Genomic DNA, 24789 nt, shown 5'->3' on the forward strand with positions numbered 1-24789 from the left:
TGAATATCTCCAAGGATAGAGAATGAATAACCTCCCTGGGCAACCTGTTCCAGTGCTCAGTCACCCTCACAGTGAAAACTGTTTCCTGATATTCAGACTGAACCTCCTGTGTTTCAGTTTGGGTTTCACTGGGCACCACTGAAAAGATGATGGCTCTGTCATCTTTGGACCTTCCCCCTCAGGTATTTATATACGTGGATGAGATCCCCCTGAGCCTCCTCTAGGTTGAACAGTCCCAGCTCTCACAGCCTTTCTTCCTAGAAGAGATGCTCCAGTCCCTTAATTATCTCAGTGGCCCTTCGCTGGATTCTCCAGTATGTCCATGTCTCTCTTCTACTGGAAAGCCCAGAACTGAACAACGTCCTTCATATTTGGCCTCATCAGTGCTTAAGAGAGGGGAAGGATCACCTCCCTTGACCTGCTGGCAAGACTCCTCCTAATGAAACCCAGGATACCATTACCCTTCTTTGCCACCAGGGCACATTGTTGGCTCATATTCAACTTGATGTCCACCAGGAAGGACCCCCAGGTTCTTTTTCTGCATGTGGGGTGTACAGCTAATACTAGAAAATTAGCTGCTTATGTACAAATCCATGTAATCTTCTATACTTCTTTCATCCTGTTCTTCAGGAAACCCTTGTGAGAACTGAGCAAACGAAATCAGTTTTGGTATCATTTGTGCTCTTAGGCAGAATACGAGTCTAGCTAATATATATGCTGAAAGCATCAAGTAATCAATTTGATTTGTGGCTGAGATATGTTTTGGAGAGGATGGAGTAGGCAGGATTCAAAGCATAATTTCAAAAGTTCTGTCAGAAGATGTTTTTTCTTTTTTTCCCCTCTCAGTAACAAACACTTTTGTTTGTTATTAAGAATCAGTAGTTCTTTCTTTGATGCCAACATGGAAAAATACTTTATTTTGGTGCTGGTGCAAAGTCATTAACCCACCTCGGGTGCTTTAGTTGCATAAGCTTGTTCAAAAGCGACCTCACCGTTGGTACCCATAGGAAGTAAATTACAGTGCTAGATGCAACGTGGAGTGAAACTCCTGCCACATGATCGTCCTGGATCCTGGAGTGCTACTTTCTCTTTGTGATAACCATGTTCCTGGTTGTTTCCAATTAGGCATATAATTCCCATTGAGGGTCTGAATTATTCTCTTCCACCCTCTTTAAAAGTCAATAACCTTCTGTACATAATGTTCTGTTTCTTCTTGACTTGTTTTCAGCATGACTAAAATACAAGCTGGCAGCTCAGGCTACAGTCAGGTCATTCCTGTGTTCTTTTACTATAGATGATACTAGATAATGATGCAGTTTATAGCCACGGACTGTGAAATGTGCCTTTTACGTCCACTTTCCCGCTTGCTTCATAAACTCTTGTTTTAATTTTAGAAATGTGCAAAATGGTTCTGACAGGTCAAGAGACAAAGTGATGTTTTTGTCTCTCTAGATGTTTCCCTTCTGGAAATACCCTCCCTGACATTCTGAGTATTAATTTTAAGCTATGGAACAATTGTGACTGTATGATTTAATACATCAGAAGCGGTTGCCCTGAGTCCTTTTGCCTTTGTATTTTTTGCTGTTGTAAGTATAAACTCTTGCATTTCTCTAGGCTTCTCCCTTTAGCTTTTTCTTAATTTCTGAATACTAAGCAAATGACAAGGGAGTTGGATTGGAACAGGGAGAGTTTCTCTTTAGCATGCAGATAGTTTAATTGGATCTTCTTCCTGTCAATCATTTTGGTATTTATAACACTATTTAAGGTAATTGTCCTTTGAGAGCAAGCTGTTTATACAACTTCTTTTACTTTATGCCAAACTCAGATTAAGGGGGAAGGAAGAAATCAGAGAGGATAAGCATGATTCTCCATCAGTGAAGAAGAGGAGGATATATTCATTTACAGTAATCCTGAATTTATTTATCTTTGCCACATGTACCTGTCTTGAATCTAGAAGCAAAGAAGAGCTAGTGTCTTATCTTCTGTAGGAAAGATGGCTTTTGTACTGTTAAGAGATATTTTGAGCTGTCCTGTTGGGTAGGAAGTTTCTCTAAGACAGTTAAGATTAATTCCTAGCCCAAAGGAGGCCGTAAGTCTTTTATCTGTGTACATGAATAGAATCACGTTTTAGTTTGTGACATTGTTATTTTGGGAAGTATAATGGTGGTTCAAAAAAAGCCAATTGTATCAATTTTGTCTATAATAATCTTCTGTAGAGGCTATTTGGTACCACATGTTGTATGAAGTAGGTAACTTAAAAATTGGCAGCCAAAATTGGCACAAATAAGAGTTACAAATGAGAATGATTTTGTTGAGTGACCATATACGCTGTCTGCTGCTTGTATATCATTTAAGCAAATTTTAGTTTTCATTCAGAAAATCTGTGATAATTTATTTAGAAGTTTATTTTACAGCAGCAGTTCTTTAGCTGGCAGCATTAATTCTTGTTTTGTGTTTTGAGGTTTGATTCTTTGAAATTGAAGAAGCTATGAACTGAGACAAACTTCTCACAGCTGAAGCTTTTGACTGTGATGTTATCACTTACACTGTTCTATGGGACTTCAAACCACAACTTTGCCCTTAGTGGGGGCATTAATTGCTCTGTTCTTCTTGGCCACTGGCATTTTTGAACCCTGTAGGTGCTTAGTGTATTTGAAGTTCTCTGTAAAGTATAAATAGCAGATGTCAAGTTCAATAGTTGTTGGATGAAAATATGCACGTAAAATTACGTAAGGCTCATTTACTTGGGAGGAAATTCTTGGATGTAATTTATAAGGTAGTTATCTAATGGAGGAGATCTAGTTGCCATAGATTTTGCTGAAAAAACTCTTACAGGAAGTATGTGATTTGAACCATGATACGGAAAAAAACAGAGACGGAATATACCACAGCAAAGTTACTTACATTCAAAAGCAGCAGAAGAAAAGCAGAATGTAGCAACAACAGATAACTTACCTTCCTTTCATTCTGCCTTTACAGTTGCTTGAGAAGCTAAAAGTATTTTGGACTGCAATCAATCTAGATATCCGTATTGTTATTCCTGCAGATTGAATATGTTGACTTTGAAATGGTGTCTTGGTATCTGCACTTAACTAGCAGAAATAGGTGGTCTATATTTGGATGTTTTACATTCACTTACGTGGTGAAGGTTTCAAAAATTTAATATACCTGTTTTTCTGGTCCTGTTCTCTTGCCCATACACACGAAAAAATTGCCCCTCTGTTAAAGTATATAAGGTAGTCTGAGTTGTTATTAATGAGGCACAAGCTGTGAGGGTTATAATATAGTGATGACATTTAGATCTCTTTCATGTAGTTCCAGCTGATTCAATAGTATAAGTCAGTCAGGAGGAGGTTTAAATAAGAACTGTCTGAGTTTTAACCAACAAAAATTCAAATCAACTTTTGTTGGGAAGAGGTAGCAGCTGAAAGAAATGATGAGGTTTTGTATGAGGGACCTGTTCTTGATAACATGTATTTATAGTTTAGGAATTTTGTTAAACATGAGCCTTAATTTGTTAGCCCCGAGGGGATTTTGCAAGTCATGTATTTTTACTTAGACCTGTGGGAGCAAAGACAGTTAATGAATTTTTTTTTTTTTTTCCACTGCTGTGCCTTTTGTTATTCTTTGGGTAATCTTTGGTTGACTGATACAGGTATGCAGCCTAATTATATTTAAACTTAGTAATATGTATGTGTTTCTAGAGTATGAGTATAGGTGCTATTTTAAGTTTTTACATAAACTAAGTATGAAATTATGTAATGTTTCATCTTCCAAATAATAAAAAAGGTATCACTTACTTGCTGTTAAGTATACTCAAAAGTACCCTCATTGAAAAGTAGTTGCAGAAACTTTCAATTTTTCCCCCTCAACTAACTGAAATAAAAGTGCTCTTAATTATTTTGATAAGCATATTTTATTAAGTCACATGGGGTTTGCATATATACTTTCACAGCATGTTGAACATAGGAACCATCAAAACGAGCTTGCGCTCTGGAGGTAGAAAACTAGCTTCTGCTCAATAGCTAGAAAAATGGTCACATGCCAGAAAACTTCTTGAAAACTTGGCTAGAGCATTTGGATCTATTTTATCAAGTTGTAGCAGTGCAAGCTGAGGAGCATTAGTCCTCTAAAGCCTATCAGGTAGTTTATTTAGATTTCTAAGTACTTGCCAAGTCCTTAAGAGTTTAATTGGGCTGTGGCTCACTGCAGGTTTCATTACCATAGTAATAGACACGGGGAGGGGAGCAGAACCTGAATAAAGCAGAATAAAACAGAGCTGGGAAGGTGCCTTTATTGCAGCTAAAAATTCAATGTATATTGTGTGTTCAAATGAATAAAATACAACACCCAGCATTTATATCTTTAGACGTGCAGGAACTGTGGAATCGTGACAACCTTGATATTGTGCATGAATAGGTTTAATTTTAAAGATTTCAAGCTAATCGTCTCCTAATGTGGATTTACAGGTTCCACCATGTATAAAGGAATCTAGATGCCTAAAAAAAAGATCTGAATTTATATTCTATAGACAGCTTGCCTAAAAGTTAGATGCTCACGTTAAGCTTGGCTTGAGCTAAGACATTTGTTGAAGCTGACTGGGAGGGGAAAATAACTTCTGCTGTAAAGCAACTGAAAGAGAAATGTTGGTATTTCAGTATGATACTTAAAAAAGACTGTTGGGTCGATGGGGATCTGGAATGTGAAGCAAATACAATTGCTGTTCTTGTAAATAACTCAACTGTTAGTATCAAAGCTCGCAGTGACCAGCAGGTCATGTCTGCTTTGTGTTGGATACAGGAGGGCCAACTGGTCTTAAAAACTCATTAATGTACAATCTCGAAAAAGGCTTGAAATAAAATAGGAATATTTCACAGCATACCATGCAATTTATCATAACTAAGCATAAGAATTTTAATTGAAAAACAATTAGTTAATCAGTTTTCTCTGGATTTGAAAAAAAACCAAAAAAGTCAAACACCAAACCCATCCTTTAGAAGTAGGCTGTTTGAGGGGAATTAAAATGACTTTCAATTATATATTTTCCAAACTGATAATATACTGTGCATTTATATGCTGATGTACTGGAAGAGCCAGGCAGTACTTCAGGACATTTTGTTAGTTTATATTTTTGTTATGTGGTTTTTAAACCTGAAGTGGTGTGGTTTAGAGTTTTGTTTCAGTATTAAAGGATTGTGTTATGTTGAAGATCATGTTTGAAATTAATTCAGTTTTACATTTTCAGACGTTGGAGGTTTTTTATTACTCTCTTTGTGTGCGTTGTAACACAAATAATTATTTTTGGAAAGGGAGCAAGGAAAAGTTCTCCTTTTGTGAGAGACTTTTCCCAGGAGTGTCAGTAGACAAGGTCCTCAAGAATTGTCTAAGGCTTTACAGAGCAGAAGGTAACAATTGCTCCATTGATTCTCAAAAGGCTAGAAGCCTGTAGGCAGGACCCCCATTACGATGTGCCTGTAAAGGAACTGTGCCTTTTTACTGGGGTGTTTGTTAAAGATTACCAATCTTGATAATACTGAATTTCAAAAGCTAATTCTTTAAACTAGAAGAATAGGAGAAAGTGGTAACAATAGCTCGGTGACTATGGTCTCATATTGTGCTTGCTTTTGTAAGCCATACATCAAAAGAAAATTTCCCCCTGAAGAGGTGGTTTTGGGTGCGCTACTGCTGAATTGTGTATTATGTTTCAGCTTCAGGTTACGGAACAATCATGTTTTGAAGTACAGTCAGCAGTAGGATGTAAAATCTACCTCCTGGAAAGCTTCTGAATTTTTGTTGTGTCCTATCTTAAAGATGTTATAATTAGAAACAATGCTTTCCATTTTTTCCTGTGTGGAGAAATTGCTTGTCATTTGCTTAATTAGCTGTCAGGACTTGAAGATTTTAAACTGGAAAAAGAGAAATACAGACAAACCTAACTCTCCAGTTATATTGTGCCAGTAGGTAAAGGAATGCTCAACTTGGCTGGTTTTTCCCATTTCCTTAGACTATCATACTTTTTTTTTTGCAGCCGATTCAACTCATCAAACAATATTGATCATCTGTTGCTATTTTTTTTTGTTTGTTCTCATAAAATCAGAATATGAATCCCCCACTTCCACCACCACCCCTCTTGTCTGCTGCAATCATTGCATCGGCCTCTTCTGGACCTCAGTCTGCAGGTGTGATACAAAGGCCTACATCAGGATCAACTGACCAAATGGCACATTTACGACCACAAACTCGTCCAAGTGTGTAAGTAAAATTGAAACTTTTCACCAGTCAGGAAAATGGAACGAGATCAATAACTTCACGTGTGCTTATATCATGCCAGCTGGCTAGATTCTGCTAGAATTCCCAGAAAGCCAAGCATGCAACTCAGAACAAAAGCAACAAAACATACATAAAGGTGATATCCCCAAATAGCCTTCATACTGAGGGTTATTTATGTCTTAGGTAAATATAATCAGCTGTTGCAGTGTACAGAAAGGACTCACTTCATAAATATAAAGTATTTCTCACGCAGAAGATGAATGAATCTTCGAGTTAGTGATGAATACTGTGTAACCCGCAAGTGGCAAAAACTGGAGTGAACTTATTCAATGTTTTCTGTTATGTACGGTATGAAAAGGCTATTCTCATATGGAATAACTTATGCCAAAACACAGAAAGTGCTGTATTTCATTTAGGCTGTTATATTAGCATGTCATTGTCAGACTGCTTGTGTAAGTTGCAGTTGAAATTTGACTGAAGATTCTACAGTTCACTTAATTAGTGGGTGGCAATTTGGAATGAAGGCAGAAAGCTGCTAGTTAGCATTATGTCTTCACACTTGTAATACAAGCAAATATGCGTCATCCTTCTGGGTGAAAATATTTTGTATATTAACATGTGCTGCTGACAACATCTTTCTTCTTGGAAACTTCTTTGTCTGCAGCTTGGAGAATAAGAACGAGAAAAGAAGAAATAAAATTCAGGAGTGGCTAAGCCATCTGATAGGACACGTTTGAATAATGCAAGAACTGCTTTTGTTCTGTGTCTTTATTTTTATCTTCCCACCAGGTTTCCTCCCGCTCCAAGAGAGCCCTTCTTGTATAGCAGGTGCATCTGGATTTGGGCTGTTTCTTTGGTGTCAGGCATTTTAACACTGCTTCTTATGGATTATTGTGCTTAGTGCAGTTAATCAAGTTCCCATCTCATTTATTCCCATCCTCCATCTTCAAAGGGTTGCTCTATATGAGGATACTAATGAAATTTGGAATGATTTAACTAAAAGGGAAGTTAATGAACACCAATTAGAGCACATCAGTTGCTTTCCCATAGAGCCTCAGTGTGTGGCTTTGTAGATCCCCCTGTATCGTGTACCACTGAAGCCTTTTGTAGCCCGTGGGTCTCATGTTGCCTGTAAAGCATATTTGGACTTGCCTCACCAAGAGCCTATACTGCCCTTGAAGCATTTTTGCAGATAACGCAGAGTTTCCTGGATGGACAGTAAGGAACAAAAATACAACGCAAAAAGGAGAAGCATGCAGATAATGCTACTGTTACTGTGCACAAGAGACAATTTTGATGAAAGTGTTTTGTAAAGCTGCTTTTTTTACCCTTGGGGTTACAAGGGGAGTGGGATAGGCTAGCATTGCAAGTAATGATGGATCCTTTTTCAAAAAAGGGGGATAGACTCCCCGTATACCCTAATTGGCTGTTTCTTGTGAAAAGTATATTCTTTTTGAGAAAATGATTTATTAGAATGCTATTTCCCATAGGTCTGGGTCAATAATTATATAAACATTTTTATATAAACTGTTTAAACAGTTATCTTATGTTCGAACTGTGGCAGAAAGTAGAACACCGATGAATAAAACAATGTCACTTTTTTAATGTGATAATAGGAAACTGTGCAATGTTATTTGAAGACTTCCCTAGGAATATTCCACCATGCAACTGCAGGAGCTTTGGTTTTACTTTTACTTTTTTTTTTTTTTTCTAAGAATGTATTTTTAAAAAGAAAAAATGCAAAATGTTTCTGAACTCTCGCTACGATTTCAGATGTACGGTATTATGTATTAATGTTTCTTAGAAGGAAAAAAAGAAAATAAACTTTACAAGTGAATAACTGCCAACTACTTTACCCATAGACTTCAAGTTCTAGTCATGTATCTTTTCTTTGGCACTGCTGTTGCACAGGGAGATTCCAGTTTTGCAATCTGAAAAGTAGTTCTGATACTGATCTTTCACTCTCAACTAACAGAACTTCTCCCTGCTCCCCATCCTTCCACAAAAAAAAAAAAAAAAAAAGAAAAAAGTTGGCATGTCACAAAGTATAAGAGATACTAGAAGCAGGTATAGGGAGAGAGAAGTGGGATATGCTGGGATCTGTAGTTGATAAACACCCACTTAATTAAGTACACTAACTTAATTAAGAAAATGGACAGTCTTACTAGAAGTATTGTAAATTACATTAAAGTGCAATTAGGAGGATATTCTTAATGGTCAGTTTCCCTTAATACTGCCATAACTTCTGTTTTAGTATTGCAATAGTACGATGGATCGACTAACACATAAAACCCTTTCTGCCGCGCCTTCTCATCTCTGACTGGTCTCTCTCTGCCAGAAAACACAAGTGATGTTTTCAATTGTTTTAGGTTTATCAACTGCATCTACTTTCCTGTCTTTTAGGTATATTGCTATATACCCTTATACTCCTCGAAAAGAAGATGAACTGGAACTGCGGAAGGGAGAGATGTTCTTAGTGTTTGAACGCTGTCAGGATGGCTGGTTCAAGGGAACTTCCATGCATACAAGCAAGATCGGTGTTTTTCCTGGAAATTATGTGGCTCCAGTTACAAGGTATGTTTTTATACAAGTGTCTAAATAGTTTATCTAGTTTCAAGTCCAAAATTATTCTGTCCTTGGATTTAATACTAAAACTGGATAATGGAAGAGCTGCGGGTTTTAACAACCAGTTAATTTTTCAGTTGTATTTTAGTGTTTTGCTTTTAATTTTGGCAGGACAGTGACAAGTGCATCCCAAACAAAAGTTCCCATGTCTACAGCTGGCCAAACGGGACGAGTGGTAACTGTGGTCAGCCCTTCCACTGCTAGTGGAACATCTCAGAAGCTCCAGGGGAACGGCGTGGCAGTGAGCTCCAGTACAGTACCCACGGCTGTGGTTTCTGCAGCACATATCCAAACTAGTCCACAAACCAAGGTTCTTATGCATGTGACAGGACAAATGACAGTCAACCAGGCTCGCAATGCAGTTAGAACAGGTAAAAAAAATAAAATAAAGCTTTGTGTGTGTGGTGGACAAACCTTAGAGTCTGTCTGGGCAAGTGACTAGAGTCAGCATGCGTGTAAATATGCGGGGGGGGGGGGGGCGGTTCGGGCATTTTTGTGTAGTTTTTGAGTTGAGTGCTGTCTGAAATTAGAATATATCTCTGAATTATTGAATTTTTTTATGAATCTCCTCTAAGCAACTGTGCATACATACACGTCCCAGTTTTGGGAATTCATGTGCAAGTACTTCAGGTGAAATTGTTTTTATTCCAGCAGTGTCTGGGGTGGGGATATTCTTTGAGCTTCCCCACTCATACGTAATTCAGATAGTAATAAAAGTGATAAGAACATCTGAGTCATATCTTTTTTTTTTTGTGTTAACTGCATAACAGCTACAGATTGCTCTAACTTAGCATTCACTTTTAAATTATCTCCTAACATCTTTGAAGACCTTTAGTATTCATTCTTTCTTTTCCAGGTCTCTGGCTCAGAGCTGGTCCTTAGGCATGTCAGTTTGTTCTCTAGCTTTGACTCTGAAACACTAAGGCTATACTGACTTCAAGATCCATACCATCTATGTCATAAAATTGTGTATTTCTGACAGGTATAACTCCGCCTTTACTGTCTGGGGCAGGCCACATCATAGTGAAACATGCCTTCTTGTTGTTTAAACCCAGCTCCATAAAGATTGATAGTGATGTTTCCAAGAGTTTTTGTTTACCAAATCCATGCGCTCCTTTGTGCATGTGCCAGGCTAGGAAGATACCACACAACTGGAGCATAATCTGTTTCAGTTGCTCCTAGGGCCTCAAAAGAAAAGAAAAAAAATATACTCCATTTCAAACTGTCCCAGTGTTCCCTTTTCCAGGCTTGAGTTTGGGACCTAAGATCTCTTGGTGAGAGAATTGTGACAAGGGTTTTTTTTTAATCATGAGATTCTTACTGGCAGAGCAGAAGAGAAAGCAAAAGATGCAAATGGTATTATGTTATCCCCTTAAGGATGATTGTTTCTTATGGTCTCAAGATCCGTGAGTTAGCCCACTCCCTCTTCAGAGTCATGCATCTCCTAAAACACCCTGTGCATATTTGGATGTCAGCACCAGGTTTGCTTTTGGAGGAAGGATATGTACATATGTCTTCAGATATTTTACTCCCTTAATTGGCCTCAACTTCCTGCAGTCTGATCTTAGGCTGGAACAGATGTGATAGTCCTCTATAACAACTTTATTCTTTACCTTTATATAAAAATAACCAGGTGCTATTGGCAGCTGGTAAGAAAAACTAAGCAAAGCAACTGTACTTTCCTGCCTCTTAGGCATAGGTGGTTTCTACTCTAAATCCTTCTTTGGAGCTGCCTGGAAGCTTGCAAGTGACAGTACAAAGAAGAAGGCTCCTGTGGGGTCCAGACGCCTTTCTGTCCCCACATCTCTGCACCGCTGTTGAGATGAATAAGCTCTTACATTTCCATTCATCTGGAAAACGAGACAACATATTTACCCACCAACTTTTCAGATCCAAAATGGAAAAATCAAAGGGGCTGCACTCTCTTCACACAGAACTTAACATTGGATTCTGGTGTAAAGGTGTACTGTTCAGTCACAAATACAGATCTGTCCCTTAAAAGAGGCTGAGAACTGAAGCAATAATGGTTGCTTTATGTTCATATGTTTCAGAGAACTTTATAGTCAGCATCTGAAATGTGATCATCTTGAGCTTTCCCTGGCACCTTTGTTGAGTGTTACTCTCTTGGTGAGGCTTTACAGATCAATGCTGCGTTTTACAGGGCTGCTCTTTGGTTTCATTTTAGCTGAGGACTTCAAGGACCCTTCTTCAAATTATCTTAGTGAGACTTTGCTTGACATCACCCTCACTGAAGGGTTAGGCATTCTTTGATTGAAAGGAACTGGGAAGAAAGTGTGTATTTTGCCTCTTTCATTAAAGGATGAACTATATGAAAATAGGGTGGCTTGAAGCATTTTTCCTATGGATTCCATCAGAGATAAGAAAACAAAACCGGAAAACTATTCCATGCTTGTACTCCATTGATTGCATCTAAGTGTAGACATATCTTGAAGAATAGCAGCTACTTGTAAGAAAACTGACTTTGTCTCACAAACAAAAGGCAACATTAATAATTGTTTTTTACAAAGTCTTGCTGCACTCTCCTTATCTTCCTTTTTGAAATGTTCACGGTACTCAGTTAGGAAGTGACTGCTACAGGGGAAGAGGTTATGTATCAAAAAATAGACGTACCATTTAGTGGTGCTTTCCTTTTAAGAAAGAATGTGTGTTTCTTGTCGTAGAGATTGTAATTGAGTATAATAGTGTAGGATTGTTATATCAAATTTGTGAACTCTGTCAGTCTTCTCTAACACACTGTTGATGCAATCTAGCCAAATTACCAGGGGAATTTGCAGAGAGCAGAATAAAGGGATCAAGTGCTAGAGGCTTGATTCCAGGATATTACTTATAGCAGGCCCAAAACTCTAAATAGCATCTGAAAAATCAGAATGAATTGATACGTTTGAGATGTACCTGCACCAAGCTAGAGGGATGACTCTTCCTTAGATACTAAGTTTCAGAGTATTTGAAGGAAGGAGTCTGTGCAGCACTGGGATGCTGCATTTTGCCTCGTGTTGTTCGGTTAAGATAACTGCACTTCATTCCACCCAGCGCTACAGAGATACCCAAGGTGTTGAAATGATCCAAAAGCATGTATGGTTGACCATATAACTATAATAGCATTGTTGCTTCTTGGAAAGGATAAATCAGTTCATGCAGAGCCCTGTGCTTTGCAGCTAGGCTGCAGCCCAGGTTCCTATGTTCAGCCCTGTGCTATTCTCCAACTTCCAGTGCAGATGTTCCTTTTATTTCACAGGGATATGAGTAAATCCACTTCTATATTTAAACATCCCAAGAGACAATAGCTTACATTTTCAGAGAAACCACTCATAGCAGTAATTGCCACTGTACTTATTGTTTGAAAGACCCACTAAATCTGTTGTGGATTTTGTGAATAGTTTAGGGAAAACAATCCAATTATATTTTTAGCAGCTTCTATAAGGAGTGTTTCTTCCTACTTTGCTTTATGTGCCCTGACAACTACACAGTGAATTAAAAGGAACAAACAAGTTCCAGGCAGTGTTTAGCTAGCTTTTACAAACTGAAATGTAATCTCACTTTGCATCTCTGTCTGTATGTGAAACGTTTTACTCAGCAGCTTAGATTTCTCCACAACGGTTGCAGTGGTCTTATTCTTCTGTTGCATACTGGTGCAAGTAGAATAGCATATGCTGTTTCCTTATTCTGGTGACATAAATTTGATGCTGGGTAAGATATCACTCTAGTAATATAAATGGAAGTTAAGAAGGTAGGAAGGAAGCTTCTTATGACCGATTAGCTGTAACACAGTGACTGTACCTCACTTTGTGTGACTTGTGAAGAGATGAACTCTCTCACATTTTATTCTTTTGTTCCAGTTGCCGCACACAGTCAAGAAAGACCTACGGCAGCAGTCACACCCATACAAGCACAGGGTCCAACATGCCTTATTCCTGCAGCTGTGATCATTCCCCACCACTCTGTTGCCTCCCAGCAGCTCCAGCCCCAGCTTCCAAATACTGCTGCTTACGTCACGGCTGTGAATGTGAACCGCTCAACCATCCCACTGGCATGTGCAGCAGCTTCTTTGAATTCTCCCAACATTGCTGCTTCATCTTTGGAGGGAGATATTGGTGGAAGAACTGCAAGCACTCACCCTGGAGCTCCTGCATCTCCAGAGAGTGCTTTAGCAGCTGGTGGAAATGCTGCTGTCAGTAAAGCAGACAAGGATGGCAAGGTGGGTAGAGAATAAAATCATTCCCTTGAATTCCCCCAATTTTCATCATGCAAACTTTTAAGAGATCCATACTTTTTTCTTACATTTGCTGAATAGCAGCATTGTAAGGGTTTTTAAGACCGAGCCTGAAACTCAGGCAGCCATTTTGTGACTACAGCTATGGGCAAATTTATTCTTGGCCATACAAGAATAATTTAGGATGGATAAAATATAGAGCAGGCCTTGAAGAAGTGTTAAAATAGGGTAGCAGGTTCATGCTTTAAGCAGGAAAAACAAAAGGGGAATGCATAAAGTTAAGAAGAAATACTAGAATGACTGTTGGAATTGTAAGTATTTTGTTTTTCTTTACCTGCAGTAAGTTTCCTGAATACTTTCTAAAGTTGTATGGTTAGCAAATGTTATCAGTAAGTATATGTAAACTAATAAGCCTGTAATTAACAAAAAGAAAAAAAAAAAAAGAGAAAGAAAGAAAGAAATAAATCCCCATGAACTTGCATGAAGATAAAAAGTTCAGTCTAATAAAAAACCCCTAATATTTAGTGAAAATCAGTATTCTTTTAGGTTGCCTTACTTATTAAGCAGGCACACCAGCAGTGCTTATTGGACAAAGTAAAAAAAGGCACGTAACTGTCTTTTCTAAATGTAGATCAGTAGAGTCTGTAGTGATTCTGCTTTCCTTCCTTCTATTTGAAGTATTTTCCTCTGTGTCTAAACTAACTCTCACTGTCCAACAAGCCATGTGATTATGTTATATTGTAGGCAGAAACATTCCTCCAACTTTGTAACTGGTTTTGTTTTACAGTTCTGGTGTAGTTAGATTTTTTTTTTTTCTCCTTTTGACAACTTCCTTTGCATCTCAAATGTTTTAGAGTTTACCTTACTACTCTTCACCCACATGTGCTCCTGAATGAAGTTTATGAAGGTTTTAATCATGCGCTGTACACTAATCTCACTTTTTCATTATTTTTGTTGATTAATAAATGGAGGTACCTAGAACTTTATTTTAAATTTCCTTTAGCCATAGCCACTGAAATCAGACTGAGGTGCCCTTAGGCAGGACTTTAAGAAAACTTACTTATAGTTTAAGGTTAAAGATGCTAACATATTTGGACTATGTTAATTTCTTTGAGTTTCTCTTTTTCTTTCCCATTTGCTAGACAGCAGTTCTTCGTTGAAATAGCTTTAAGTTCTTGGAGACTTGGAAGAAGGACAGAGGATTTTTCATTCACAGTTCACCAATTCCACTGCATCCCAAACCATAATAAAAATCTCACATTGCTCATGCTTTTCTCTTTCTGTGGTTAAATAGCTTATTTCTGTCTTCAGGGCTTACACTCTGGCACCTCTCATAAGCACTAAATTCACTCAGTCAAAGGGTTGGTAAGAAGATCACTGCCACACCCCTTAAAAAAAGACAAGAAATACAAAAGCTACTTAAATAATTCTCTTCAGGGTAAGTAATAGTCTTCAGGGATTCCTGTCTGGACAGGCAAAAAGAATGTTTACAATTCTCCCCTCTAGCAGAGCAGCAAAACACAATACATTCCCCTTGTGGCAAATTTCTGTTAAATCATGAAGGTCTTCCCTTACTGAGGGAGGATAAATAAAAGACACTTATCTAAAACAGCAGCCTCCAGGGCAGACTTTTTCTCCTTGCTTGGTTTGAAATGACTCTTTATGCCTTCCTAGAAACACCCATGTTGAAGAAATGTTTCACTACTTAGGTTCCCATTGTGGGAATCTTAACTCCTCACTCCTTTTTCTAGTCAACTTTTTGGGCCAGTGCCATTGGCTTTTGAGGTAATCCTTGACTAACTAAGTGAGAGAACTTAGCTGGTTTATGCTCTAAATGACTTACTCTTTTTTGCTTTAGAATTTTAATAATTATCTTTCTCTTATAATTTCCATAATTATCTTTTGTAATTTGTACAATCTCAAATAACTCCCTCATACGTTCCCGAGTCCCCTCTGATCACAACGGCGTCTCTCAGAAGCAAGCGTTCAGCTCTTCACCGGGGGGCTTTTGTTCTAAAATGAACTGCTTTTGGTTTACAGAAAGAAAAAAAAGGTTTGCTGAAACTGCTTTCTGGAGCATCCACTAAACGCAAGCCTCGACTGTCACCTCCGGCATCACCGACGCTGGAGGCTGAGCAGGCGGCCGCAGAGTTAGGCCTGCAAGGTGCGGTCGGGCCAGAGCTTCCGTCAGCAGGAGGTCACGGCAGGGCTGGGCCCTGTCCCGCCGACAGCGAGGTCTCTGCGCTGGCACAGGAGACGCTGCACCGGAAAACAAGTTCCCTGGATTCCTCTGTTCCAATAGCCCCGCCGCCTCGGCAGCCCTGCTCGTCCCTGGGTCCGGTCCTCAGTGAATCCAGGCCTCTTGTCTGTGAAAGGTAAACTATCCTACACCGATGGACCCAGGCAAACCAAGAAAAAAATCCTCTCTCTGACACACGCAGTGTATGTTAGAGCTGCTTCAAAATGCTGAGGTTTTATAGTAAGTGGAAACTTACTTTTCCAACAATGCCTTAATAGGCTTATCAACCAACGCTCATGTTTACGTTTGTTTATTTTTGCTTTACTTTGAGGCTTTGGAATGAACAGGCACTCAAATATGGTGATCACAGGTTTGGTGTGAGAACTGAGGTAGAAGAAATGGGCCTCTTATTTTGCAAAACGTGAACATTACATTCTTGCATTTACAAATATCAGGTTAGCCCTTGAAGATTATTAGCAGTGCATAACTGCTAATCTAAATATATGGTGAATGAGATCCTTATGAGTAGATTTAATATGTCATTTCTTGAGCTGTTGCAGAGATACTTTTAGCACCCAAATGCGCCATTACCATGCACTCCACAAAGCAAGCTCCTGGGCAGCCTCCCAGTCCTGGCAGGTGAGCCTGAAACACACACAGTTGTCTGGACTCTGAAACCGCCAGGCAGTTGCTTTGAAGTTCTGTCACTTTTCTTCTGTGTCCACCTATTATTTTCAAATTTCCCAGCCCTCAGTATATGGCACGGACTGTGAAGGAAGTGGCAGTTTTCTAACCACTGTCTCTTTTTATTATTCCTGATAGTAGACAAGCAATATGAAGAGTGTCATGGAATTTCTTTTGCAGTAACTACAGGATTGTGTGGTGTACAGAAAAAAAAAGAGTCGAGTTGCAATGTTAACAGCTCTAGCACTGAAATGATTCATGCTGACTACTGTAGACTTTGTTCTGATACTGCTAACTCGTGGTGTGTGGGCATACCATTGTATTTCCAGAGGCCCATTGATCTTAAGCTATGTCCACGTATTAAGAGCCAGACAGTACATAAGTTTCTACTTTGTCTCTTATTTTACTTCTGTCATAGTTTTTATATTTTTTATTTTATATTTAATATTTTTTTAAAAGGTTATTACTGTTTCTATACAATTTCCTTGCAGGAAATGTCTATTTCATACTGAATTTCTGTAGATTTACAGTTACAGAAGTAGATTTACACTTACAGATGGAAAAATAAAACCTGAAAGACTTTTCTTTAAGAATAACATAATTTATTTTCATACTATCGTAAGTCTGTTTGGCACAGTAACACGTTTTTAGGCTTTGAATGTGAAAATAATATCAAATTCATTCTGGCATGACCAGTGGATATTTGTGTAAGGCTATTTGCATCCTCACAAAAAGTACCTTTTTCACTTTGATGGAAATTTTTTTTTTCTCAGAACTGCTTACAGAAAATGATGCTATGTATTTTTATTGATCTAGAAATAACATTCACTCAACATTTCTTTTTAATATATCTCTATATCCTTCCTATTATTTAAATAATAACTCCTACCAGAGAAGTGCTACCACATGATCATTCTTCCTGGTAATCAGGCAGAATTTTAGTCAGTGTATTTAAATAGCATTTCATCTGGGTTGCCTTTGTCCTTTTCAGGGTAGGGTTAATGTTTTTCCTGCTGATATGCTTTTGCCATGTTTCCATTTCCTTAGGCTGAATTCCTTAAAATGATACTTAATGATACTTACTGCTTACATTGTATTCAGTATCTTCAAAGTAATTTATAAGCATTGATTATCTTCATTTGTTTGGAAGAAGGGGTGGGTAAGCAACACACTGATGCTGCGATGGTATCTTCTGTGAAAATTTGGGGTTGTGGAGGAAGATATTCATGAGGATAAGCTCAACAGAAAACTGAAGAAATCTCTTAAGATTATTCTGCTCTTACATATCACAATTCCAATCACAGGCTACAATCTGATTGGAAAAAGAAACAGTAGTCTTTCTATTCAGACTCTGGCTTTGCAGTGTAATTATTAGCGTTTAAGTTTTATTTTCAAAGGTGCCTGGAAGATTTAGGAGTCAGGTTCTGCATGAATTAGGAGCAAAAGTAGCTGGCTCAACTCTGGAAAGCACTTGAGAACGTTCCTCTTCTGGATACAGAGTTTTCCCCGAACTCCGTGCTTCTTTTAAGATGCAATACCAACTTTTACTCTAATTCCACTGTTGCTCCATTCACTAGAACTGCAGATTGTCCTAGAGTATGTCTTTCCTGTATGTTCTACAGCAGATTGGAAGTAAAAATTGTGAACTTGTTTCCAATCATACAGAATAAATGGATAGGCATTTGATTTGTTTGATAGCATGGATTTGCAGATGGATACTTAATAGTGGCCATTTCACTGAAGGAAGGGAAGATGATGACTTTCCCTTCCATCTTACTATTGCAGGTCTTCTCTATAGTTCCCAGTCCTATATTCACTCTTCTGCTATGAACTAGGTTGGTTGCTCGCTGTGGTCCACGTTCTTTCATATGTTTCTTGTTCAGAAGGAGCAGGGAAATTAAACAGAAATTTCAGCCAAGCCTTCCTTCCAGTTTGGAGCAGTTTGGAGAATTCCTGTCACCTGAGACTCTGCAGTGGTGTTTGGTCATTTCCTCTGATTTTCCAGCCAAGACACAAGTTGTCTTGGGCTGTTGTGATTTCTTGTATTGATGCATTGCTGACAAGGGCAAGGATCACTGTCTTTTCATTAAAAGGATAGTCCCAACTCCCTGAAATTCCCAGAGGGAGCCATGTTATGCTATGTATGCACAGTAATTTGGTTATCGGAGGGATTTAGTTTTTTCTATGACAAGAGGCAAAAAAATATTTCAAGCTCTTTTCATGAACTTTCTCTTAAATAGCCTTAAGTTTTACAGTAAATATACAGCACTGTAATAATAAACTTCCCAGCACTCCACAATGGCATTAAAAGACCTGAAGTTGAACCTAAACACACATCACTGCATATCCTAAACTATAATATGAATCCTTCATCCAGTTACAGTGAGGGACAGTGGTAATTTTGTTCTGTGATTGAAGTGACCCTAAGTCATTTTATCCACCACGAAATGACTGGTGTAACATCTGCTTTCAGTGAGCAGGCCAGTGCTGTTAGAGGGCAGCAGGTTTTATCACATCTGGCAGCGTTTAGTGCTGTTAATTAAATGCTGAGAATCAGTCTGCCCTCAGTGGGTGTCTGCAGGCATCAAGGCACCTTACTCAGCAGGGCATAGGTGAGCTGAAAAGTAAAAATTCACCGTGCAAGAAAAAGAAACTAAAGCATAAACTTGAATAATAAGTACGAATTTAACTTGTGTAATAATAGTAATTCCAACTTTCTGTGTTTTTCTCAGCTAAAATTTTCTGCATGTGAGAGAATATTTTTACCTACGTGGTGATCAGGAAAACCACAGATAACTGTTCAAAAATCACCTACAAATAGCTGTGAAGAAAAGCAGGATTTTGTATCTAGTCAAACAGAAGCAATGAAGAAAGGGAAAAACACCTGAAAGATATAATTTTTTTCATGTTACTGAAAAGTGTGAGGAAATGTCAATATTAAAAATGAAAAGTGGAACGGAGGAATGTGAAGACAGACCACTGCCACAATCACCCTCCTCAAAAAAAAAAAAAACAATTCACCAATACAGAGTGCAAGAGCACTGGGATACAGCCAGACACATTAGGAATATTAAGAAAGAACTGATGGCAAATACAGTGGCTGCTTCTGGGAAGCTAATGTACTTTTCTTATATTATTAATACTTTATCACTAGCTGATTATAAAGAATGAGGATAGTATTTTGAAAAATAACGAAAAGTAGCATAAGACAGCCCAAGAAAATAGAAAGAAGAAAATGTATATTGTGCAGCTTAGTTGCATGTAAAATAGATTAGGTGCCCACAAAGGATCTGCAAATTTGACCTTCAGACATAGAAAACCTTTGCAAAAAAACGAATAGGGAGATAAACAAGGAAGTGTTTTGGAAGTGTCAAACGTGGGAATGAACATGTTTTTCCAAAACATAGGTCACGCTTAGTAAATGTGATTATTTTTCTCCAGGGACCTGGCAACGAACTTCTGAGCTGAAGCATAAGTTTTTTACCCTGCATGAAATCGGTAGTTTTGGTAGTACATTGTAGATGATGAAACAGGAAATGGAAGAACGGTTTTTGTTCTATAGTTGATCAAAGGTGATCTGAATAGATAGCTGTAAATGTGTGAGGAGTCTGGATCTGATCACCTCTATTTGGGCAAACGGGATTTGTAAAATGTGGCATAAAATTTGATGGCTTGTCCTAACAAAAGGAGATATGATTTAAGTGGGCAAGGCCTGGTGGGCGGCTTCTCACTGAACACTGACAAATACAGTAAAATAGCATTTTAACAGCAGCGGTGTTGTGCTTTGGTTTAGACGTTAGATTACAAGGTGGATATCAAAGCGGTTGTGAAGCTATGAGAGGGACTAAATGACTGCAGGGCTGAGGGAGTTCAAAACTGTACGAAAAGCTGAGGAGAAGAGCGTATCGGCGCGAGTCGGTGATCCTCTAGGTGGGGAAAGAGAAGATGGGTTTTTGCGAGGCTGTTGGCTTTAACACTCAGCAGGCAGCAGCGGGAGGCAGGGGGACAACAGACCAGTCCAGCGGTTACAGGCGGTCAGCGCTGGAAACTGAAACCCAGCCTCTCACAAGTCAGACGTTTACAGGCAGCGCTGGGCAGAACGCAAGGTAAGGCAGGCAGGTCTCCCTTCTCAGAGCCCGTTTTTTAACGGGCTTTCTTTTGGGTAAAACGAGTGCTATGTGCGTGTTACGTAGTGTGCTGGTTAATTTTCAGTCTGAAAGCAGCCTTTTTATTACAGTAGTTCTCCATAGCTTTCTTGCAGTTCTTTTATCCTTTACTACCTTGTCCTGCCAGAGTAGAGGCAGGTTTTATCTCGAGTAGTTCACAGCCTTAATTAAAACTTACAGTCTATTAAAACCGTTTGCTTCTTATGTCTTAAGTCAGCGTTAAAGCCCCAAGTTGCCCAGAGCAGAGGTCAGCGCAGGCATCTGCCGTGCTGCCTCGGTCGGACGAGGAGCATTCTGAAGCTCTACACTAACAAATCTTGTAATTGGCTTGGTAACTTCTATGAAACAGGAATCTAATAATTCCAGCCTCTGAAATCTGGGGATTGTCATGACTGAAACAAACTCATAGTTTATAAGTCACTAATAAATAACATTTGGCAGCTGATTAAGTTCTAATATGGTTTGCTATGCATAGATTTCCCAAGAGACTTTAATTATTTACACAGTGCTGCTACTCTTTTCTGAATACTTTTAACTATATGGACAGACTTCATTTTTGTTGTATATGTTCTTAAGCAAAATGTACTATAATATAGTACCTTTCTCCATTTCAGTATTACAGAATTAACTTGTATTAAAATGTTTATTGAGCTACAGTTGGTATTCCATGCTTTACTAGAAGTATCCTGTTTTTTTGTGTTTTCAGAAAATACGGAGAAAATATGCAAAAATGCTCAACAATGACTGTTAAGAGTAAGATAAATTAACAAAGAATATGAAAACAATAATTATCTTAATCTATGTATTATGTAATCTTCGTAAGTGCAAAATGTTCTGGTTTTAACTGGAAATTGTATTTTGTCCAACAGATTTCCTACCACTACATTTAAGGCTCTTAACCTTAGAGGCTTTTGAATTCCACAGTCAGCCATGGATTCTACTTGATTTCCACATGCAGATGTTATTGGCTGTGTAACTAGAAACTGAGTTATAACGACTTGATCAAGAAGTTGACACAGTTGTCTACAGAGCTGTAACGCTTAAAATTTAGGTAGATGTGAACTCGAACCATGGCAGAAGAGATCGAGTGCTGTTACGCACATTGAAAAACAGAGATAGAAGAGTGTAGCGCCTTTTTAATGCACTCGTATTTGAAAAGTGATTTTACTGTGAAAGATTAAAAAAACCCCACATTTTTAATCAAATGCTTAAGAAAATTGTTGATTTGAACACTTTTTAAATGTTTATTTTTAATACAGTAGTACACAAATTGTTCAACTGTGTCCAAATAAGATGGCATGCATTCTATCCTGAAAAGTTTCTAAGATAAACAAAAATAATTTAGAACAACAATGCAAATTAATAGGTGTCGTTAATTGCTTCTTTTTGTTCTGTGCCTTTCCTTAAACATACAGTTGTAAAATTATGCCCAGGTACTGCTGTGAATGCTTTGATTATTGTTGAGTCATCCTGACTGGAAGAGCCTGCAAATTTTTATCTAAAAATATGTCTACAACATTCTCCTGTTATTTAACCACTGTGTGTATTTTTACAGGAATATCGATGAAGAAAACTTTAAAGGAGATGCATACATTTGGCTTGAATTTATTACGTTACTAGTGTTATTTACTGTTCAAGATGTACTTAACTTTTAAGATGTTATGTACTCAGCAAATGGTTCTAGGCAGTTTCCTGTTTTCATAAGTTTTAACACACACAGGAATATTTTTTAAAGCATTGGTTTAAAAAACAATACAAAGCAAAAACCATGAAACCAACCTAAATGAAGGTGTGTTTGTTTTTTTTTTTTTCTCATTACACAGGTACAGGGTTGTGGTATCCTACCCTCCTCAGAGTGAAGCAGAACTTGAACTTAAGGAAGGTGACATTGTTTTTGTGCACAAAAAACGCGAGGATGGCTGGTTCAAAGGCACTCTGCAACGAAATGGAAAAACTGGCCTTTTCCCTGGCAGCTTTGTAGAGAACATTTGAGAAGATTAATTCCAAGAGCTTCAAACCATACTGTACTGTAAAATAGCACAAATATTTTACCAGAAAAAGCACAGTCATGGAGTATTTTCAAGTGACTGTAATGTAAACAAAAATCTACATATTTTTACAGTGTCTATAGCACAATTACACCAGCGAACAAAGAAGATGAAGGCATCTGCTGGTTTTATCACTTTGGATTCTTAAGTGTGATGTGTGCCTTGTACTGTCTGATTTATTATATAGAGGAACTTTTTTTTCCCCCAAGTATGTTACATAAATGAACAATTGTTTACAAGGCTGTAACTAATTTATTCTTGTTTTTTTTTTTAAACTTGAATTTTGTGTAATAGCTAAAATTCTTGTGACTATGATTTTAACAAATTATTAATTTATGAAAGAATAACTAAGGGGAAGCTGGATTCTCTCCTTATGAGCAAGCAATTATATCTGATAAAGAGCCTCCCGTTTATCCTCTGGACATTTTCCCCCTGCTGTGTCTGACAGTGGAGTAAGTCTCTGTTTTATGAATTAATGTTGAGTGGTGGTGATGTGGCGTCAAATAGAATTTGCCAAGTGGGGAAAAAAAAATGTGTATTTTGTTCTTTGGACGGAGGGAAAAAAAAAAAAAATCAAGTCAGTGGTGTTCTTGAGTCTAGTTCTACTTCTTCATAAATCACCCAAGTAGAGTAATGTTTCCAGGAGGCAAAGATGTATGTGAACAACTGAATAAAATTCAACCATCTCAAGGTTAGGATCATCTCACGGTTAGGAAGGAATAAATTTAGGGGTGCCAATAAGAAATTCCCTGTACCTTCTGTTTATGTAATATCTTGGCTATTTGAACAAAGCTTAGCTTTGTGTATTTGGCCAGTTCGTTGGGCATTTAGCGCTCAGGATCCAACAAAATTGGAAGGAATGTTAAAGCCCAACACTTGAAAACATGTTTGATAAGACTGAATATAAAAATAAAATTATAAGTTGTACTTAATGTCTAAAAATGCCTAAGAAGTGTAATTTGCTGTTTTCTTCTCAAACTGATCTGCATGGCCAAGAGATGTTTTAAAATGTCTGAGCAATAGTGGTGGTAAGTGATGCACTTGTGTTAAAGTAAAAGGCTGTATGAAACACTGTGAAAACTTTACTGACTTCTTAACCATTGCTACTTTGGTATGTTCTGACCTTTTCTTTGTCCTGCATGTGTTACTCAATTCCTGCAGTAATATAATTGTGCATGGTTGGCATTTTCCATTACAATTTCCTGTCGCTGTGTTATTTTGCTCTGAAAGTTTCCCAAAAGCCACTTGACCAAAACTAGTGAGCGACTCATCTTCAACCAGAGGTGTCCAGTGTTTGAATCATTAATAAAATATTTTAATGTCATTGCAGCTGACGGATATAAAGAATGCAGCCTGCAAGAAAAGCGTTGTTAGTCTTTCAGGGTTTTGTTAGAGATTTGACACTGGTGAACACACATGCCACTCAGCTGAACTTGTTTGTTGTTGGGTGGGGTTTTTTTGTTTTGGTTTTGTTTTGTTTTGTTTTTTATTGTTTGGTTATAGCAGTTTAATGGTGATTTTTTGGCAAGACACTGAGCACTGTCATCTCCAGTTAAATCTGATGTAATTTGGCTGTTACTCAGCACTTTACAAAGGAAAGCCAGTAGTGTGATTCAGTGTCACACAGTACACAGAAACAGTGATGAACAAGTACACACTGATGTGTTAAATCTGTATAATTTTTTTTTTTGAGGTTATACATTTAAAAGTATCAAATGTTAATGACAAAGATTTCTTGCAATATCAGGTAGTATCATGATGGTCTTAAAAATAAGAAGAATATATATATATATAAATATATATAGTTGGACATGACAGCATTCCCAGATTAACCATTTCTCTGAAACACTGTATAATTCAGTTTTTGTGTTTTTAAATATTTTAAAATAGTTTACTTGAATATTCATGTAATATATAAAGGTTTTGTGAAATGAATTTTAGTTAGAAAGAAGCTGATACCAGCTTTTGTCAGCATAAATTGGCACTAGTGTGTCATAATCTTATTTTGGAAAATTTAGTGCATTTTATATTAAAGACTACTAAAAGTTAATTTTTTTCTATCTCTCCATATTTTAAACTAAGTGACTAAGGTACCTCTATTAATAGAATTTCATGGTGTAAAGTCAGTTAAAAATCAGCTGTTAATCCAATAGTTCTTTTAGATGGAATACATTTTTAATTGATTTTTTTTTTTTAACATTAAGTAAATGTTTGTAAAAAGGGCTTATTACATAGCAGTGCAACAATGACAAAAATGCAGTTTATCATACCTTTTTTGTGATCTTTTAGGGGTTATTTTTGGTTTTGGCTTGGGATTAATTCAGTGTAGAAACAGACAAACCCTGTGCATTTGCTTTGTGTAATTCCATACAAAATTTTGTAAGGTATTTTATATCTATGTTTGAAGTCCAGTGAATGTTAAGTGTTTGATTTACTATGTTAAACTTTCAATCATAATAAATATTTTCTTAGCAAACAGCTAAATCAAAATGTGTATGCAAACATTAAACATAAATTACTTGTAAA

General features: G+C 37.6%; 1 protein-coding gene across 2 annotated transcripts in view; it reads left to right on the forward strand.

The window, feature by feature from the left end:
- Positions 1–24741, forward strand: part of SH3RF1 (SH3 domain containing ring finger 1) — a 90252-nt gene extending 65511 nt beyond the window's left edge. For both annotated transcript variants that reach the window (XM_042808229.1, XM_042808230.1), the window contains exons 7-12: positions 6098–6252; positions 8674–8844; positions 9007–9266; positions 12753–13111; positions 15167–15501; positions 22039–24741. In XM_042808229.1, the coding sequence (XP_042664163.1) occupies positions 6098–6252; positions 8674–8844; positions 9007–9266; positions 12753–13111; positions 15167–15501; positions 22039–22207 (1449 nt within the window). In that variant the 3' untranslated portion in view covers positions 22208–24741. The remainder of the gene's footprint in view (positions 1–6097; positions 6253–8673; positions 8845–9006; positions 9267–12752; positions 13112–15166; positions 15502–22038) is intronic.
- Positions 24742–24789: the final 48 nt, after the last annotated feature.

The sequence above is a fragment of the Tyto alba genome, unplaced genomic scaffold, assembly GCF_018691265.1.
Source record: "Tyto alba isolate M040663 unplaced genomic scaffold, T.alba_DEE_v4.0 Super-Scaffold_6, whole genome shotgun sequence".
NCBI lineage: Eukaryota > Metazoa > Chordata > Aves > Strigiformes > Tytonidae > Tyto > Tyto alba.